Genomic DNA, 21,130 nt, shown 5'->3' with positions numbered 1-21,130 from the left:
TACGGGATGGAAGCTTTCTTAGAGGTCTGAAGGAGATAGCTTTTTGCGTTTTAAATTGGAGAAATCTCATACCTGTGTGACCTCCACCCACATCAGTAATAGAGGTTTAAAGAAGAGCCTTTTGCTCCTGTAGCTGTCCACTGACTTGTTTTACTGACTTTATGGCAGCTGCGTGCAGAGATGGAAGAGGAGAAAAGGCAGGCTGTGAGCAAAGCTGTGGCCAACGCACAAGGAGAGATGGACAGAAAATGTAAGCAGGTAAAGGAGAAGTGCAAAGAAGAATTTTTAGAAGAAATTAAGAAGCTAGCAGGCCAGCACAAGCAACTGATTTCCCAGACCAAGAAGAAGCAGTGGGTAAGTTTCTAGAATGTATTACAAAAGAATAAGTTTAAAAGTACAACGCACATGGCAGGCCAGTCGAATGTGATCGCTTCCTTGCTGTTAGATGCAGCACTGCTTTTTCACTGGTCTTGCAGGTTTGAGGTTCTCTTCTTCATATTACTGCATTCAGATTTTTTGAACATCCAAATTTAAACTTCAAGTTGTGATTACTTTCCACTGTAATTATGTACTGCTAACAGCACCATCTTCTTCTGTAAGATGTTACTATCAAAGTATTTGTCACTAAACACAGCTTTACCCCATGCAAGGCAGGTGTTTCAGTGTATTCATGCTGCTTTGATCTCAAGGCTCCAGAAGGTACAATATCCTATGTGAATTCCCCTGCTGGTCCTAGCTTTTTCTGCAGCTCTTTTATGCTCTTTAGTATTTAAGACATGACCTCCTGAAATATATTTCTCTCCTTTAAGCCCAAATCTGCAGCATTGGCTGGAAAAAACCATGTTTGTATCTCCTTTAGAGAAGTGAAACAAGACATCTATCTTACTATGCCATGACATGCTGCAACCTTTTCTCTGGTTTTGTGTGGTTTGTGTCTTACATTTTCTTTTCAAGCCAGAACTGTGTCCTCCCACGTACAGCACCTAACACTCAAGTGCTCTGATGCTGTGCTGCCAGCCTGGAACAGAGTTTGGTTGGAAACTGTTGTGCTGAGGAGCAGCAAGCCTGGCACATGTACAAACTTTGCTGTTTCTTTCATAATTTTCATAGAACAGGGAAAGGAAAGCCCCTAGAATAGTCATCTGCTGTATGGGGGGGTGGGGCGGTGTGTGCTAGGTTTTCTCCTTGCCTCCTCTTGAGCTTTGCAGCTGGCAGATGCAGCTGAGCACAGGGACCTTGCCACAAGGTAGCATGGTGTGAGCACAGAGCCATGGCCAGGTACAGCCAGCCCCTGCAGCCCCCAGCTGCCATTTGCTGCCCACCTAAAGGGCTGTTTGTGTTCAGCCTGGTTAGTCATGGTTGGGCAGATGAAGAGATGGTCCCTGCAGAGAGCTCTGCTCTCTAGAAGAGTGAGATAAATCCTGAGGTGGGACAATTGGCTGCTTACCATCCCAGTTCCAAGCTTGGTGTTTTGTGAGGAGAATCACTTCAGTGCCAGAACTCTTGCAGAGTCTCCATTTCTGGTCCTAGTAGAGACTTTACAGTGGGTGTTAGGATAGGGCACTGCTCAGGTCTCTGCCAGTTAGAAAATTCCTCCCTGTCTCTGCAGGCCAGAGAAGGTATTTAGGCCTCTGTCTTGGTCAGGTCAATTGAATTGCTTTTGCCCACTATGGAACTTTGTCACATTAGCTCTCTTCTATCAGAAATTAAGAGCATGCATGCAAAGTGTTGCCACCATTCAGCTGACAGGCAGTAACTCACAGTTAACTTGATTGTGAGCCTGGACTCTAAAGCTGCAGCTGCTTTTTGGTGGTTTTGAAGGCAGAATTTATGAAGGAGACTCCCCAGACTTAGCAGCTCCAATGTGGCTTTACCATATCCTTCAGCCTTATCAGAGCAAGCCGTGGCACCACATCTGCTACTCTGTAGAGAGCCTCTTCCTGAGCAAGGTAGATAAACCTGGAAGGGTATTCACCAGCCTTAACAGTTTCTCTGGCCCCAGAGCTATCTGCCAATCACCACTTTAAAGAAAGACATCATACAGGCAGCTGTTTTGCATGTGGTAGGAGAGGGAGGATAAGGATAACCACCTTTGCATTCCAGCTGCTGAATCTGCCACCAGGGCACAGCCTCAAGCGGCTGGAGTTGGTCCAATTGCACAACTTCCCAGAGACCTTTCCTTGGTGGTACTAATGGCAGTCCCTGGGGTGCAGTACCGATCCTGCTGTTATAATGATACCTCCTTACCACAATCTCATGTAATTAAGACACATGCTAAATGGGTTTGGGTGGCTTTGTCTTTTAATTAGAAGCAGAGACCTCTGATTTTGCATAATGCAGATGCCTTGGTTTGGGAACACAGCTGCTATTATTCACACTATATTTATCTTTCTCATACCTAAAAATTAAACCAGTCAGGATTTCGTGCTGGTGGTGTTCAGGCACAGGAGAGGATGCGCCCCCTGCCCTCAGGAACCTAACATGGTTAAGGAAGAGCAGTTTATGTTGCTCTAACTGGTTGCACTATCCCTTAGCTTAACCCAATTTAATTTTATACCTCCAGAACATTTGGATTGAATACAGAGACCTTAAGTAAATAGCAAATGAAAGGTAGACGTGTAAAGGCAGGGGCAACGATTATGTAGCTTGACGGCCTCTAGGTTAAAGTGCCAGTCTTGACAGTGTTTCTTTTCCAGTTTCTCCCTCAGTGCTGTTGGTGCATAGTTCATTTGTGTCTGTAATGTATAGCTTCTATCTCTGTCAATTAGATTTACCTAGCCCTGTGCCTTTCTTAGCAATGCCATAAATCTTCCTGGGACCCATCAGCATAGGGGAGAATAAGGCTGATTTTTACCTCTTCTATTATTATTGCAGCCTTTCAGCCAGAAGATGTGTCTGCCAAGATGTACATGGAGCTGGTATTGTTCCAGATGAGAGTTTGTGCTATTGAATTCTGTCAGCCCTGCAGCTTCACTCAGATGAAAATGCTGCTAAAGTCAATAAGCTTGCAAGGACTTGCAAAAGCTGGGCATTTGTAGTTTGGCTTGGTTTTGTTTTAAGGATGAGGCAGACTTAAGGCTAACAATCAAATAGAACAAGCACTGATTATTTTTCAAGTAACTGTGGATGATACTGGAGGAGCCATCAACCCTATTCCTATGTAACCGGGGGGCCAGCAGGCCCCCCGGCCTTTGTCACCACCACCATCACCCAGTGTGCACCATGGGGACTCACCAGTGATGAGAGGAGGATCCTCAGCCCAAATGGGCTCAGCTTAGGGCTGCAGCCTTTCCTGTGGGGATTAAAAAGGGGAGTGGGTGGGGAGGGCCAAGTGGCCACACCTGGGGTGGGAGGAGACTCCAACAGAGCCCAGGTGCTCTGGGTTTGAGGGAGGAAAAAAGAGTGCAAATGGGATGGGTGAGAGACTTTTAGGGTGTCAGGTAATGATAGGACTGGGGGGAATGGAAAAAAACCACAGAAATGGGTAGATTCAGATTGGATGTTAGGAAGAAATTCTTCGCCATGAGGATGGTGAGACACTGGAGAGGTTTGCCCAGGGAGGTGGCGGAAGCCTTGTCCCTGGCAGTTCTTAAGGCCAGGCTGGATGTGGCTGTGAGCAACCTGCTGTAGTGTGAGGTGTCCCTGCCCATGGCAGCGGGGTTGGAACTGGATGATCCTTGAGGTCCCCTCCAATCCCAACAATTCTATGATTCTAAAACAATTTTGCAGTTTAGGCTGGATGTTAGGAGTGCCATGGTTTAGTTGATTAGATGGTGGGGGGTGATAGGGTGATCTTGATGGTCTTTCTCAACCTGGTTAATTCTGTGATTTTATTCTGATTTGCAACAGGTTGTTTGTAAATGAACAGGCATTGTCTGTGATGTTTACTGTGGCTAACAAAAACCTGAAGTGGCTGACAATACTTAGAAAAACAAAGAAAAGAGGAAGCCTGAGGGCAGCTGGCATTTTGCCTTCTCTGGCACATGTGCTGGTACCAGCTTAGCTGACACAATTTTCCTTCTGGAAGCAGAAAATTTCATCCCACACTTATGGCCAGCATATGTAGAGGGAAGTGCAGGACCCACTGATTGATTGTTGTCTCCTGTCTTAGCTGGTTTTGGTCTCTCCAAGCAAGCAGATGTGAAGCTGGTCTCTGGGCTATGACAGGGATGGACCTAATGGGTCCCACAGGCTAGTGGGCAGCCAGCAACAGGAAAAAACAAGAAAACAGCCCTCCAGAGGACGCTTGTTTGCAGGCATTTCTACAAATAAACTTCCCTTGCGCTAAGTCATAAAAGGAGAGTGGAGAGGTTCCCTTCTCCCGCAGCCAGGGCAGTGCCTTTATTGATGATGTAAATGAGTAGTTGCTGGTTTAGCCAAGGTAAACGTTGGCTTTCTTTGATCTGTCTTTTTGTTTTGTTTTAAGGCAGATGAGTTTGTTTCTTTATAATTCTCTGTTTTAGTAGCAATGCTGCAGCCAGACAGGACATGAAAAGTAAGTTGCATGTCATTTTGTTGCTTGGTAGCAGGCTGCACAAAATGTGTGACAACCCAGAGGGATTCCATTCCCACCATGCAGTGAGCATTGCAGACTAGATTCATACAGATCCTGGTTTTGAGCAAAGCAAAACCCAGAAAGACAAATCTTGGATCAGTAGGGCCTGGCTCTCAAAAGGCCTGAGTGTAAGTGGATCCTTCAGCAGCAATGCCACCCTCCTCTACAGGATTTGGTCAGAATGATAGTCAGTGCTTTGGCAACACTCCCTTAAGGGGTATAAAGCCACCCAGTCAGGGCACATTGCCCATCTGGGTGCTCTACCTCCTTATTGACCACCCATAATCTTGACCAGCATGTTGATTCCCTTTCCCGAGTTCCTCAGAGGCCACAAGTTCTTTCCCAAGCAGCTGGTTCAGCAGCTGCCACAAAAGGAAGGGGGTGCAGTGTGCTCCAGGGTAGGCTAGAAGGAAGAGGCACTTGCTCCTCTCGGTGGCACTGACGTGAGGGACTGCGGAAGGCTACAGCACTGTCTGGCAGTCAGCAAGTCCCAGTGAGGGCAGCCTGCTTGCAGATCTACCCTGCATGGGCTGTAAGAACCACTGGGTAACAAGTGATTATTTCTCCAGTTATGTTACTGTTGCAACTTTTGAAATTTTCCTAGCCTAAGAGGATCTTCCCCAGCAACCCCTGGACAGGTCAGGTTTGTATAGAAACCTCTCAAGCTTGTGCAGAACCTGTTCACACCAGCAGTGCCTGTGGATTTATCATAGGTTGTTATCAGAGCATGATGCTACTATACAAATGTGGGGTGAAAGGTAATTCCTGCACTGTGTGGCTGAAAAATGCCAGTCCACTGAACTGAGAGTTGTCTAAGATGAGAGGTGATTTTTTTGCAAAAGCAATAATCCAGACTCTGGAAAATCTGAAAGCAGTGTGCAGATTTGCTAAAGGATGCTCAGCAATGTGGAAAGTGCCCTCCTGCCTCTGGATTCCCCAAGCATAAACAGAAGTGTTGTTCCATGTGTGCTGCCGCATCGCGAGCAGGAGGGAACCCTTGTGCCTTGGTAAGGAGAGGGCCTGCCAGGGTGGTAATCTGGTCTCGCTTGTTCTCCCCAGTGCTACAACTGTGAAGAGGAGGCCATGTACCACTGCTGCTGGAACACCTCCTACTGCTCCATCAAGTGTCAGCAGGAGCACTGGCACGCAGAACACAAACGCACCTGCCGCAGGAAAAGATGAGAGCGTGATTCCTGCCCTGGCAGAGCACCCCGATGATTGCTATTCTCAGACACAGCGGTTTTTGTTTCCAAGAAGCCAAAATTGTTTAGAATTTGCTTCCCATTTTGCACCAGCCTTTAAACACTTTTGGTAACAGAAATTTTACACAGTGATTTCCATCTTCTGTTTAATGCTCCTCCAAAATTGTGTTGGCGAAACCAATCTAACATCAGTGGGAGCAGGTTACTTTGAGTAATTTTAAACTAGAGGATTTGTTGCATTTTCAGCAAATTTTAAAACATTTTTAGGTTTTACAGAGATTTTAATCTTTGAAAACAGCAGATTAAAAAAAAAAAAAAAAAAAAAAAAAAAAAAAAAAAAAAAAAGTCCTGCAAGTTGAACAAAAGGAACATTTGAGAGCTAGGTGTGAATGTAAGAAGCCCAGGACTGTTGCAGAAAAGCGAAGCATACTACCTTGACGTAACCTTTATTTCCTAACCTTGTTGAGCTGGTTTTGTTCAGCTTAATTTTACTGTTTAAAGGCATTATCTATTGGTTATACCAGTGGGTACCTGATTGAATTTAGGGAACAGGGTTGACACAGCAGGTGCTAGTCCTGCCTATTTTTTCTTAAATATTTCCCAACTGTGTTTTATTTTCATTATTTCTTTTCAATATATAACTTTTATAACAAAATATTAGCTTTGATCTTGTAGTTTAAAATCACAGGGAACTGGGGTAATCTTTTACTGAGCTGGATCTTAGAAAAAAATGAATATTTAAATTTTGAAGTTTGCACATTTCATCTTTGTCCTAACATGAGTGCTTGTAACCAGAATAAGAAAAGCCAAAAAAACCAACCAGAACCCAACTACCTTTGCTCATGCACCCAATTATGAGGCATACAGATGTTTTCCTGCGCCCCTCCTTCAGCCTCCCCAAGCCAATGTCATTTGACTGCCTGTGGTCTGGTGTCACCTGGTTGTGGTAACCGATAGCGAGAGGAGAAGCAGCACTTGAGTTCCACAGAAGCCGTTTTGTTTGTAGCAATGGGTCATTGCCTACTAACAGCTCCATCACTGTACTCAGAATGAAGACTCCTGCATGTTACTTTCCTTGTATTAAAGATGCCGTGATTTGTACAGTCTGTATTTTGCGGAATGTCTGGATTAAGAAGCATTACCAATAGGAATGGATCGATAGTTGACAAACCATTTTCCTCTCCTTTGTTTCACCTGTAGCTAGAAGCATTGCATCCATGGTCAGAGACAAGGTTTAACTAGGTGTAAAGCTTACTTAGCTTTTCTTTCACCGTGTCTCCACATTCTAGTTGATTTGGGATTGGTCTTAGACCGAGTCATTGCCCATCAATATCCAGCTATTTTTTGAGAAGTTAGAGGAATAATTTGTAAATATTTATTTAGATCTTTGATATTTATTGAAAGCAATTACATGATGGAACGATGGAAGCTGAAGAATCAGGAGGAAAGCCTTTTTAAAAGTTTTCTCTAGGATTTGTCAGGGTCATTGTAAAGATGAAAATACAACTTAAGACTTCTGTGAACTACCACTGAAATCCTGATCTCTCATACTGACAGTGTGATGTAAGTGAATTGACTAGATACTGCCAAATAATGCCCATTTCGTTGCATAAATTAGGTGGTAAAGTGATTGGAAACAAAAATAGTAGGTAGATGGTAACCTTTAATACCACAGCTACATTATTGCCTGATCGATGTGTGATTAACTCTTGTCGCCTCTGTGTTGTGACTGTAAAACACTTCACAACAAAAAAAATCAATCTTCTTCAATTACAAGTTCCAAGACTTCGATCCACCCCTATGAAAGCAAGTTATTGTGGAGATATTTTTGGTGTAAAATCATTCCAGAATATGTAATATTTAACTGATAGCTGCATGAACGTAAGATTCGTGTTACTTTGGCTTTTTTGTCTCTGTTGACACGGTTGCACATTTCCAAGTTACTACAGCGTGAAAACTGTGTTTTAAAGAAAAAAAAGAAAAAAAAAAACAAACACAAAAACAAGAAAAAAAAAGATTGTGGCCTGGTTTTGTATAAGTTTTAGGTAAAATTACAACTGATTGTTTTAGGAATCATGATTTAAAATTAATTTTTCTGCAAATCATAAAGCTATATTAAAGTGTTGAGCTTAGCCACTATGCACATTGTAATTATTCATTGTGGCTGTCCAGTTTATGATGCATTCTGGCATTTTGTAAGCTGCTCTGACTAGCAATATATAGAGTCATTTAATGTGTTAACATTGGTTAATAAATGTATTTAAAAAAACCCTCATTTAAAGTGTCCATGGTGATTTTGGCCACCTCTCCTCACAGCCTCACTTTTGGCTTGTCCTCACCTAGAACGACCGAGACTGAGGGTAGCAGAGCTGTGCCTGACGTGACAGCGACCTTGCGCCTAACTCAAGGTGAGCTGACAGGTCCATGGCTGCTCAGCACTAGAATAGAATAGAACAGAACAGAACAGAATCTTTTCCACCTGTTCAGGGACAGCGGCCTCCAAGGGTTGCAGCCACCATGTTCTGGTTTTAATGCTGGTCCTGTATTGCTAACAGCTGGGGTCGAGCTCATGGGCCCCCTTCTCTTCGTGCTTCCTCTAACCAGTGACCCCACTCTGCCTCCTCCCTAACCCAGTCACCAACCCTGAGTCTGTGCCTTTTATGTACTTTAAATCATTTAATCTGGAGGGCCTGAGAAGACTCTGGCTCCAGTCTGGATGGTGGCAGCATTTTTCTTCAAACACAGCCCCTAGCAGCAGTCTCCCTCACCTAGCCACAAAGTCAGGACTTGCTGTCAGCAAGGTGCTTGAGGGACCTTAAGGCCCATGCCAGTGCTGCAACCCACAGGACATGTCCCACAGCCACCTGCAAGAGAAAGGGCCATGTGGGGACTAACCATATCTGGGGTGGGTTGTCCTGGAGCCCCATTGTGACTTCAGGACTGCAGGAGGAACACTGCAGAGATTCATTTCTCTGTGGCATTTAGCAACGTTTCCCTGTGGGAATTCAGACATGGCAAGATCTGCTAGTCTTGGTGGGGGGGGGAATTGTAAAAATTCTACTTTAAATATTTAAAGATGCCTCAAAAGTATCTTCTATCATCACACAAGCCAAACTCTTCTGTTCTTACATGAGTCAGAGCATTTTATCCAAGAGTGTAAATGCGGTTCATCCATCTTGATGGATTAACTACAAGTCAGGAGCACAGCTTCTGCAAGTGACTCATTTCTGCTGAGACAAGCCAGCACAGCAGGATCAGGCAGAAGCAGCATCTCCCTAGACCGCCTTCTCCTTCCATGGTTGTGGGCAGCTCCCCCACACCCCAGGTGGCAGTAGGGGAGCTGGTATCAGAACCAAATGGGTTAAATGCTTTGGAAGTGCTATGACAGCTTTGGGCCCCCACTGCTTGGGTCCTCTGTGACATGCTGTGTCCCACCACATGTCCCAGGCTGGGCTCTGTCACCACCACCACTCCTGCAGAGCACATCAGGATGTTTGTTCTTGCACTGCCCCAGCTCTGCAAATTTCTTTCCACCAGAAATCCTTGGCAGAGCAGGTATCTCTCTGAGCTGCTGTGTCTTCACCACTGCTCGCAGGACTCTAGCCTAGTGCTTTCAGAGCATCAGGAATTATTTTGCTTTCTATTGTTGGCTTTTCCTATTTTTTTTTCATTATTATTGTTGTTATTTAATAATTTTACCTCTATTATTTTAATAAGGAGGAAGAGTGTTTTCTGCCTCACGCTTCCTTTATGTGGAGTGAGCTGCCCAGCTCAGGGCTTGTTTTCCTTTCCAGATCATACATGACCCAAGTATGTGAACTATGCTTGGGATTTGTTACTAGTAGTTAGGGGCTACCCAGCCAATTTTAGCCTCCCGGAGCGAGTGCACATTTGTGAGCTGTGCATTTGCTTTCCAAACACTTGCACAACTCAGACTGGGGCAGCTATCAAACCAGAAGGGCCATGCTTGCACTGTGTCATGTTAGGGAAATTCAGTTGCAAGTGGATCAATTCATCTGCTTGTGAGAACACAGTATTTCTACCCTTAAGCAGTGGGAGATATTTACAGCTAAGGTAAAAGGAGAAAACCAAACCACAAAACAACTACCAAAACCAAGCCAAACCAAACCATCACCAAAACCCCACAAGCCGAAACCAAACAAAAACCCCCAACCAACCAACACCCCACACCTCACCAACACCAATGACTGTGGACCTTCCAAAACCCTGAGTGAGCTGCCTCATATTTTAAGCTTAACAAAATTTACTTCCAGTTGTCAAAAGGCTCAGAAGTATGTTAGACTCTGTGATGCTCTTTCAAAAGATATGCTGGGATGATAAAAGTTCAGAATTACAGAATGAAGGGGGAAAAAGGCTGAAATTGAACACAGTCTGCTTTGCAGGTAATTTTTTACACAGAAGGGGACTAACAATTGAAGACAGAAGAAAGGCTGTGCTAGGAACCAGGCTTGTGTTTGTTGACAAAGCCACCAGCCAGTGTCTGTTAACTGCCTGGAAGTGAAAACTAAGCTGGTGTAAAGCTTCAGTTGAAACAGGATTTGCCCCAGAGAGGTGCTTAAAAATAGACTTGAGTTCCACACAGAAGAGACACTGTGAAGCTGATTATAGGAAACACTTTGCTGCTGTGTGGAAAAGGACTTCAGCAGCAGAGAACAATTTTAACTACACCCTTAATGGGGAAAGCGGCTCTTGCAGCTAGCCACTGCAGGAGGCTAAGGACCCTGCTTGCTGCCATGTGAGGTCCCTGCCTCTGCTCTGCTTGTGCACCCATGGGAAGAACATCCATGTTGGGCTGGGGCTGAGCCAGTTACCCTGAGCTTGGCCACAGATGAAAAATAGCTTCATTAAATGCAAGAAGGAAATCAGTGCCCTGCACACAGCAGCTCTGAATGACCCTGCCAGCAGAACGCAGAGCCCTCCTGCTGCAGGCCACCCACACACCTCAGCTGACCAGGGCATACCCTTAACTGTCTGTGTTAGAGCCCTTTCCATGCAGGAGAGCTGCGTGGGTCTGGTGTGCTTTCAGGAGGGAGCAAAATGAGGCACAGGCAGTGCAGTGCAGGCAGGCAGAGCCTCTGCTGCCTATGCTGCAGCTCAGCCCTGGCCAAGGAACACTGGCTGGCTCCTTCCTGAAGAAAAAGCACAGCCAAAGGCTCTGCCATGAGTGGCTTGTGCACCAGAGAGAGAATTTCCGTGGCTGACACGAAACATGACCAAGAGGCAGTGCCATCTGCCATCTTCACAACTCTGTGAAGACCACAAGTGCCAGGAAGCCTTTTCTTTTCCCCTGAAGGAACAGAAGCTGTGCAACTCAGCAGTGCTAGTTGCTTGCTGTCTTTTCTGGTGAGGCTGCAGCCAGCAGCATTTAAACTCTGGGCTCCCCAGTGCCACCACCTGCAGCGGCAGCTGACCGAGCCACTGGGACCCGGCCCTGAATGCTTGGCAGGAGCTCAGGATCCTTCTGCTCTTCCAACCAGCAGCATGGCCACTGTGCATTTGGATGGGTGCAAGGCTGTGCTTGAAATACGAAAACAGACTCCAGGCTTTGGAGTTTGTATTTCACCTCTTCCCACACTGCCAATCCAGCTGTGTCCCACAGCAGCATCTGGTCCAGGGCGTGCCCCACACAGAAGCTGCAGCAGGGTCTGACTGCCTGGGTTGACTGCAAAGAGCTGTGGTGGGGAAAGTCAGAAGTTGCCCCATACTGGCTCTCCTGTGGCTTTGTTCAGAAAGTGAATGATGAGAACTGATCTCTGTGCACATCCACTGCTCCCCTCCTTAGATGATAACAGCACATAAACAAATTTTTGTGTTGAAAACCACACTACACAAGCTGCAACGTCTTTTTTCCCAGTTCTTGGTGTCAACCAGACAATAAACGAACTCTACTGTCCTCACTGTGCATTATATTCTTCCAACCCCACTTACAATCTCTTTTGGTTGAGATTCCTCAGCATTATTGCCATCATTTGCCAATATTATTTAAAATGTGCATACTTGAAATATTTTCACCTTTTAGAAGTTGTCATCATCATTAGCATAGCACATAAAAATCCTTCCTTTTCTAAAAGGAAATGATTTGCAGAACTGAGTCTGGAACTAATGCTCTTCTGCCACCCCTAACTTGCCCTCTCCCTCCCACCATTTTCAGCTTGCAGTTTTCTCTAGTTTGGAGAAGTCTGGGTCCCCTACTTGGACCCACCTCTTGTAATGAGCAACCTGGAACTTGAGCCATTGGAGATTTTACACCTTGAACTTCTCAAATGGGCTGCCAAGGACACAAGGACTCAGAATCTCACCCTCTGAAACTACATTTGGAAAATCAGAGCTAGGGCCAAAGCCCTTCTCTGTGTATGCAGGCACTCAGTGGCTGGCAGCCAGCTCTGGAATCGGGGTGCTTTTGGAACAGGCCAGTGCAAAGAGGCAGATCACATTTGCCAGGGACTTTACCTGGTCATCCAAGGCCTCTGAACTGATACAGAGCTTCTAGCCCCAGCCGTGCGCCCAAGTGGCTGGCCAGGACCTTCTGCTGCCTGGGAGCTCCAGCAGAGGTGCAGCAAACGGATCGGTGACCTCAGCGCTGATCAGCAAGATGCTGGTAGGGAGACCTTGCGACAAAAGTGATCAGTGACAAAGTGGAGGAGTTTTATAGTACTAATGCTTGTTATTGCTTCTCACAAAATGTTACCAAGCTTACAATAATCTTTACACTTTCAGCAAAAATGTGAACAGTATATTTGAATATATTAAAAAGAATTAAAAAAACATTTCACAAAAACATTTGTTGCCATATGAAAGTCTTTCAGCAATAAATGCCCACACCGGTACCCAAACATCGTTAAAAGTGTAACGGTTTGTACTAATAAATTACTCAACAGAAGAGGTAAACAAAATTAAATGACAGCCGAGCGCTGCTGCGGCCGGGCGGCCGCGGCCCTCGGCAGCTCCGTTTGGGATGACTAATTAAGAAACTGCTATTTCCAGAGCAACAAAAATAAAAGCTTTTATTTGTTCATTTGAATATAAAACAGGCGTTATCACAGATGTACAAAGCGTACTGGTGGTTTAACATACAAGAAGGTCGCTGTCCTTTGCACATAAAAATTTCTGTTTGAAACTGTGATTGGCTGAGTCACATGAACTTCTCTAACCAGTCACCACACTCTATGAAATAACGCTGCTAACATTCAACTGATAAAAGGGACAGTCTCCCCTTGGGTAAAGTGTCAAGCAGGATTAAATATATATAATAAACAAGCACCATGAGGAATCTGCTCCTGTTGGATTAGTTTTGTGTTTAAATGTTCATTGTGTACCCTCTCTTTTTGTGCATGTGCATCGAGTTGATTACATGGTTTTGTCTGACTCCAAAAGCACAAGGTCACAAGACAAACATTGTATACATTCTCATGAATGGTTTATCTACAGTACAGTTTCTAGTACAGAACAATCCTTCGTTATTGCTCAGTCTGGTGGTGCTTAAATGTTTCCTTCCTTTTGCTTGCACAACAAAACCAGAAACTCAGTTTATCCTTTCCCTTAACTCGGGATTTAACAACCACAGATGACAGGTTGCAGAAGAGAGCTGTTATTAGCTGTGCTTCACAACTGCATTGCAGTTCTTTTATTATCTACAAATACAAGGTTGACTCCGTGAAGGTTAGAGTAATGCTCTGAGCGACAGCAAGACTTGCTCTGCAGTGCTGCAAGCAGCCGCAGCAGGACTTCACAAGTTAGTTCACGCACTGCAGTTATGTTTGTAATCGGTCAACATCCTGTCTGAAACCTTACAACAATTTGCCATTAAGAATCAATTTTGTTCTTTCCGGGGAGCAGAAAATGAATTTGACAGAACCTAGGACTGGTCTGCAGTCATGAGTAGGGCTATTCACAGGGCTGTGAGGGCAGGAAGGATGGTCTGAAGGAAAACGCGTCCAACATGGCGAGATGCTCTGTACTGTACATGCAGACTAGAACGTCCCTACCTCAGAGAGGGTCTAAACACCCAGCATCCAGACTCCCTGGGACGTCATACAAACATGAGTACATCTGTCCTGCCACAATCTTAGTCATGCATATCTGGTAATGAGGGCTGGCATGGGAACCTCACCGGGACATTAAGAAAAGATTTCTTGGACTGCTGCTGGTAATCCCACTCTGGATCACAAACAGGTCAGTTCAGTTCTAACCACATGAAGGAGGGGGGAGCTTTTTAAAAAAAGAAAGGGGGCACGGGGTGCAGGGAAGACAGAACTTGGGAATCAAACCTCTCTTTTATCCAAAGGTAGTAAAATGAAGGCAGCTGTGATGCATGTTCTCCTACTTTTCTCTTGTGACGGCCTCAGATCAGAGACTGTGGGACTCCGCTCCTTAAACTGGCAGCTGGGCTCCTGTGATGCTTTAATGCCTTCAGGGACTGGTGAGCAGGTGCAGGGCCTGCGCCAGCCCGGCTGTGGTGACTGCACGCTCCTCTCTGGTAAGGAATAAATTAAAGACCATCGAAACAATCGTTTCCTGTAAATGTAAACTGGATGCATTGGCCACTGAGCTACATGTGCTAGCCGAGAGGCAAACTGATTAACTGTGCAAATAACCCCTAAACTTTTCCTTATAGCAATAAAAACACCAACTAAAACAATGAAAAGAATTGTGCAACAAAGTTCTGCAGCTAGACAACAGTGCTATTCCTCAACCTGCCTTCTCTAAGTCTAACGAGTGTATGCACATGCCAGCACGAATAGGTATTGTTGCCTCCATGGCAAAGAAAAGAGAATTACTGTAGTGCATTTTTAGTCTTAAATTCATTCACTGCCTTAAAGGCAGCAATAATTCCACTTGCTGGTATCTGGAGGATTCTTTTCAACAGGGATACTTAGTAATCCAGGATTGCTTTTGGTTGGTTGGTTGGTTTTGTTTTGTTTTTTCCCCAAAAATTTGTGAGTAACATTTGATTATCTACAGTGGGAGACACCATGCAAGTGACAAGTACTGCATTTTAAACTTTAAAATCTCTTGTCATTAGTGAATTTATATTTCATATATATATATTTGATGTGATACTATCCACTCAAGATAATACAACACTTTGTTTTTATATTAGCAAACATTTCAAGAGTTTAATACTCTTGAATGTTTTTTCTCTTTTATACTTCTAAAGAGATCAAAATAAATTAAAGGTTTTGTACATAATTACAGAAGTAGTTAACTTATTTCCTCTTTTTAGTTCAGTACAAAGATATTTGCAAGTTCATCGCCGAAATACACCTTATTTATAAACTCCTTCCGCTCCGCGGCTAGCGGCGGAGGCGCTCGGCCTCCGGCCTCCCCGGCGGAAAGCTGCCAGGTCTCTAATCGAAAGGTGCTACTTTGGGAATTCTCCTCGTACCACTACAGAGGTTCCTAAGAGCTGGGAGCTAAAATGGCTTCAGTTAGCAACAGGCCTGTGTTCATCGGCTTTCTAGGACATATTCAAAGAAAGAAAGAAAACAATTACTTGTGTCAGTATGCAAATTGCTTTAAAGAATCCATTTGGAGGGCAGAGGAAAAAAAAAAAATCTACTTCAGCTTACTTAATGTAAAATACAAAGCCACATTTACTCAAAAAGCAGAATTGTCCAATAAGCAACCAAAAAAAGAAAGTTTAAAATGGGCTTTTCCAACACACTGAAGGGCCTCACCCATAGTCCTTCTCTTCTAAAGTTTAGTGGTAAAAGAAAACATTTCACATTTTATTTCCTGCCAATCGTGACTGCTTTGAAGTCGCAATAGAAACAGTTCCATTCTGATGAGTGTCAGCATCTTATCTGCACACTTTTTTAGTGGACACCAAAAAATTTTATACATCTATAGTGAAGTCCATGGAAGCTTTAAGGTACAAGACTACATGTTGTAGGCCACATAGATGGGATCTAGCTGGTCTGCCAAAAATCCATCTCGTAGGTGCATACGTTGTTTCTCTCCACGGGAGTTGATAGGAATTACACCAATGTCCACAACCACCACCACCCCTACAATCAGGTAGTGTTCCTCCAGGACCACATTGGTGACCAAAGGAACCAGGTCCAAAGCTTCTTGCTCTGATCCATCCAGCTCAACAACAACGACCAATAAATTTGTCCAGGTAAACACCGCACTGGAACGAAAGGGGAAACAGTATTAGTGGAGGAGGTTTTTTACCCATTTTCATTCCACCTTGGTTACCTTCTGTCCCAGGGCTCTGTGGTGGTTTTAGGCTATGCCTTTAAAATTTAGTTACATCTTCATTTGCTTCTAACTGGGTTGGTTTGTCAAAGTTAACACTGGGAGGAAACGTCAAACTTCAACAGACCACAGGCTCCTTCCTTCTGTATGGCATCCACAGCAAGAGGGAACAGGTCTGCAGGCAGGGACAGAACAGCCCCTCCGGCTCACACTTTACTGCTGCTGCAGTACCAAGTGTCAGTCTGAACCTCACAGAAATGTGAGTCCAGTCCTTGTCTGCCATGGACAGAGGCAGTGACCATGCCCACACAAGGGGAGGAAGCAGGAAGTCAAAACCTGCCTTAGCTTTAACAGGAATGTAAGAAAAAAGCCAGGTGTTTTGACTACAGAAACCAGGCCAGTCACCCTACTTTTACTGCAGTTTACTGCTCCAGGCCACACCTTTGCAGCCAGGATTGCTCTGGCTGCTGTGACAGGCTGGTTTTGGTTGAAAGGAGAAAACTTGTATCAAAAAACAAACAACTGCCTGACTCAGTTTTCTGATGCAAGAGCAATGAAAAGCAATTTGCTTTCCTGTCAGCCCCAATAAATGATTACCTGCTGTGTGCATCTGATACATTGATTATAGACATCATTATTAACTCATTGATTCACTGCTTCAGTTGCCATTGTGGCCTTGATTTGATCACTGCTTGATTTATTAATAACCAATTCAAAAGTAACAGTGTGTTCACTAACAAAGTTTATCAGTGTGTTCATTTGTTTGAAAGGTTTACTTGCTTGCTGCTCCTAATAGCAACACTCCTGAAGCCTGCTGGTTTTTCCTGGGAGGAATACAAATCTCAAACTCCAAGAAAGAGCAACTGACCTACCTGAGAGCTGCTTGGCTCTCTCAAATTAAGGGTTTAATCCTTCACTTGTACTTACAACCATACATAAGAAACATATTGAATGATCTCAGCAGAAAAGTGTCCCTTCTGGTTAAACGCTCACGAAAAGCTTCACCCTTTTCAGGTACTTACAGCCGAGTTGTAAATCCTGTGGCCATCCTGGACCAATTTCCTGGACCAATTGTGGCCAACTGTGGCCATTTCCTGGACCAACTGCAATATCCAAGAACCGCTCTCCCTCCCCCCCACCCAGATGTTACAGATATTTCAGCTTCTGGAGACTCCTTACCACTCTGTGATGCTCTTGTGTGCTCTAATGACAGAGGTCTCAATATCGATGGGATGGTAGCGCATCCCTCGTAGCTCCATGGCTTCATCCAACGCACCCACTACGTAAAGAGCATCATGGCGTTCTGGTGATAATGAAAACAAACACCAATGACTCCTCTACACTACATGAAATCACAGAAAAGTTCACATTAATAAGATAAATAAATAGCATTTATACATTATCCTTGAATTTCTGAACCCCCAAAGTGATTTTCAAGCTAATGAGAATTTTCCATTGCTGAAGTGCCATGCAGAGCAGAAAGCACAAGGCAGGCAGGCAGAAACACTACTCCATTTGAAGAGAAGGTGGAAATCTTTATCCATAGTGACACAAATTCCTGTTTTTCTCCCATGTGGATGCAGAACATTCTTTCATAAGCCCCCCTAATACACAACAGTCTCCTTGTTTCTCTCCCCTGTTTTTGAAAGAATGGATTTGAACCTGAGTGGCTTTTTGGCCAGTACTGGTGCTTAAGGTGCATCACAAAGGTGTTCATCAATAAACTAGAAATATGGATCAGATAGTCAATTGCTCATTCAGACAAATGGCAAGCTCTGGAGTGTAATGCTCTTGTAGTACACATTTTTCCTGACTAAAGAAATAAATGAGGCTGAAATGACACTTTAAAAAAGTATTAGGCTGATAATAAACGATTGTGTACCACCCACAAAGAAATAATATTCACTAATAGACTTGAAAGCAGATAACTGGCTCTTCTGACAGTAATTTAGATGGCTGCTGGGTGGTAATGTAACAGCAATATAACCTCTTCCAGTAATACAGGGGAGAGCACCATTTGAACTGGGAGCTAAAACTGGGAGGAGAATGGAGACTTAGCAGCTCTTTGCCAGAAGATGTAAGCCACCTGAGTGCTGCAGTTGCAATATCCTCTCAGAGTCCTGACTGTTCTCTAGGCTGGGCTCTCACTATGAAATTATAGTCAGCCTGTGCAACCAAAAGTAAATCTCTTCAGAAAGAAGCCAGCATAAGGACAAGGGCAGCAGTCATGATCCGCAGTGATTACTAAAATGCTTGCAGAACTGATGAATTTTCTCATTAGCTGGGCAGTGTCTATTCTAATTGCACTGACCCCAGGGCCCTGGCATCACTCCCAGAGGTGCTCTCAGTGCTGCTCCAAACTGTACTTTGCCACTGTTCATGGCACTGTGCTCTCCAAAAGCCATGGCAAAGTCATGTTTTGCCAAGCAGCCTTGGTGTGCCTGGCAGTGCTGCTTTGCTTATACACAACCATGAGATGAGAAGTGCTATAAAAACAAACCCCTGAGCTTCCCAACAGAAACTCTCAGCCCTCAGCTTCCACAGGCTAGTGCTTGTATTACATTGCAGTAAACACTCCCACAAGGTGTCCCTGCATGTCCACAGGGACATTTCAGAAACGCACAGCTTCTGTAAATAAGTTTATAACACAGGAACTATGACAGAATCCAAATGGTCTGGGTTGGAAGGGACCTCCAAAGCTCATCCAGTCCAACCCCCCTGCAGTCAGCAGGGACATCCTCCACTAGATCAGGTTGCCCAGAGCCCTGTGGAACCTCCCCTTGAATGTCTCCAGGGATGGGGCCCAGGCTCACAACAAGGCTTTTCCTGTCTGCACACATGTGTTCCTACAATACTACTGCAAGAGCAAATCATGGCATTTTAAGCTGCATTTCATATTTTTTTGACATTAAAAGTGTAAAAAAAAATCACTGGTGGAGGGGAGGTACAGCAAGGAAAAGTGACTGTTTTGGCAGGGACATTTTGCCCTCTGCTTTATTTTCTGCTTATTTTGAATAAGGCTTTTTTGCAGTTCCACAGGTTTCACAGACTGAACACATCAGGTAGCACAGGCCAAGGGATGGTGTCAGCCTCAGAAGAATCCAGATTATGTGCATAGAATTAGATGATGAGAAACCTCTCACCTCCATTTGCATCCGTGAGTTCTGTTCTTCTCAGGAACCCCAGGTAGCCAGTTCGAGCCCAGATAGTCTGTGTGTCTCCAAAGCTGAGTCTTGAATTAAAGTGATCTGATTGCAAAGATTCATCTCCATAGATAGTAAAATACCCACTGGCGTTGTGAGTGCTGTGAACCCATATCTAAGTTAAAAGCAATTAGACTGGCATTAATTAAAGCAGCTTTCCAGGAAGAAGCATGATTGAAAATTCTTGATGTAAGTATTTTTGGTAATGTCCAGATAATGCTGAAATGCCTCCTAGCACTGCTTCTGAAGCCCAGCTGACCCCATTCATAGGCACAGAGAGCCCAATCTAACACCGCTGAAGTCAGAGTGCGGTGCTGAGCTGTGCCTGGGGGACTGGGACACTGGACGCAAGGCTGAGAGGACATTTGCCCTGCAGCCTTCTGGCCCCAGGTTAGCCAAAGAGCTGTGCAGCCTCCTCCAGTGACTCAGCTAGCTCTGAGCTCTGCTTGGTTATGGCCATTTATCAGAAGAGCCTGTAGAACACAGTACTCTCTCCAGAGCTGCCTGCTCCTGGTTCAGTGTATTTACTCCAGCTGGCCATCCTCCATGAGCACCAGAGAGGTGATTTTAGAAGGTGAGCTCAAAGACATTCACCTATGGAGAAGGATCCATTTAAGTTAACTCAAGGCATCAGGAACATTTTTACCATTTCATAGTTATGAATTCTTACAGATGAATCCCATCAGTTAGATTGTAGCTTTAGCTGTGAAAACTCTTGATTTTGTCAATTAGATCTTTAATTGGTGATAGAAAATAACATTTTCTCTCTCTAGAAACATGAAGATGAATTGAAACCCACATAGTCTTGCTCAGTTAATGACAGTATTTCAGTACATTGAAGCACAATGACTATACAGAGAATAGCACTGGAAAACCATCCAACTGAAATTAGACTAATCAACAAACTTATTTTTTGAGGTAACTGTCCATTAGAATTAGTGAAGCACCAAACAGAAAATAGAGCTAGAAAAAACAACTATACTAACAATTTAAATAACTATACAAATATCATGCCACACAGTTTATCTACGACAAAGATCTGTAGGATTCACAACTTCCTTAAGCAGGCAGTTGATAAAGTGTTGGCATACATGATGACGACCTCTGCAGATTAATTCAGGGCATACAAGGGTTTCGTTTTCGTAACGCACCTCACCAAGATGAGAATCTCCTAAGGGTCCCTTTGTTTCTGGATTAGCAATAATGATACGCACTCCTGGCAGGATCTATTGGAAGAAAAGGCCAGGCAGTCAGAAAGCAGATACTGTCTTATGCAATCATATGATGACTCTGTCCCCAGAAGGCCCAGAAACTGAAAGAAATCCTTGAAAAGTTAAAGCAGACTCACAACATCAAACATTAAAATAGTCTATAGATGTAACAGATTCTGAGATATCTGGGAAGTGCTACAAGATTTCTTCTCTTTGTGAAAGCTGTTCCATCATTAAAAACTCCTCAGAAATCAAATGTTCACCCACGACACAAAAATCCTACCAAGCCTCTCTGAGAGCAGATACTAGGACAGACAAAACCCAACATAGTTGCCACCTGGAGCAAAAGGAGATCAGAGGCACTGTGCAATATCCCCAGAACAAGGCCACACAATGAACATTCAACCACTACAGAGATGGGCAGAGGTTATACCCTAAAAGAGAAAAATGAGCATCCTCTGACCATGAGTAGTGATCTGAGCAGTGAGGGCACCTCTCTTTCTCCCAGACTACTACAGCAGTACTCTCTGAGTACAGCTCTGGTCATCTCAGACCAGCTCTCAGTGGAGGTGTGTCTACATCACTGAAACTGCCTTTTAGTGGCACACTTGTGGGTTGTTTCAAGAGCAAGATGTAGAGCATGAAATACCTTCCTTTTGCATAAAAGAAGGAAATGCTTTTTGCATAGGGGAGCAAGGTACAGCTTCTGAGAGAGCAGGAATGTATCAGTGACCACCA

General features: G+C 44.2%; 2 protein-coding genes across 7 annotated transcripts in view; one reads left to right on the top strand and one right to left on the bottom strand.

The window, feature by feature from the left end:
• ZMYND11 (zinc finger MYND-type containing 11) overlaps positions 1-8,026 on the top strand; it is a 100,792-nt gene extending 92,766 nt beyond the window's left edge. For all 3 annotated transcript variants that reach the window (XM_054171456.1, XM_009899353.2, XM_054171455.1), the window contains 2 exons: positions 169-354; positions 5,615-8,026. In XM_054171456.1, coding sequence (XP_054027431.1) covers positions 169-354; positions 5,615-5,737 — 309 coding nt within the window. In that variant the 3' untranslated portion in view covers positions 5,738-8,026. The remainder of the gene's footprint in view (positions 1-168; positions 355-5,614) is intronic.
• Positions 8,027-12,446: 4,420 nt separating this feature from the next.
• The window catches only part of DIP2C (disco interacting protein 2 homolog C), a 225,894-nt gene continuing 217,210 nt past the window's right edge, over positions 12,447-21,130 (bottom strand). For 3 of the 4 annotated variants that reach the window (XM_054171424.1, XM_054171425.1, XM_054171426.1), the window contains 4 exons: positions 20,333-20,407; positions 19,122-19,296; positions 17,158-17,281; positions 12,447-15,910 (listed from right to left, as the gene is read on the bottom strand). In XM_054171424.1, coding sequence (XP_054027399.1) covers positions 15,658-15,910; positions 17,158-17,281; positions 19,122-19,296; positions 20,333-20,407 — 627 coding nt within the window. In that variant the 3' untranslated portion in view covers positions 12,447-15,657. The remainder of the gene's footprint in view (positions 15,911-17,157; positions 17,282-19,121; positions 19,297-20,332; positions 20,408-21,130) is intronic. The other variant, XM_054171427.1, reaches the window with a different exon arrangement.

Source organism: Dryobates pubescens, chromosome 21 (genome assembly GCF_014839835.1).
Source record: "Dryobates pubescens isolate bDryPub1 chromosome 21, bDryPub1.pri, whole genome shotgun sequence".
Lineage (NCBI taxonomy): Eukaryota > Metazoa > Chordata > Aves > Piciformes > Picidae > Dryobates > Dryobates pubescens.
This window is presented reverse-complemented; position numbering and strand designations above follow the sequence as displayed.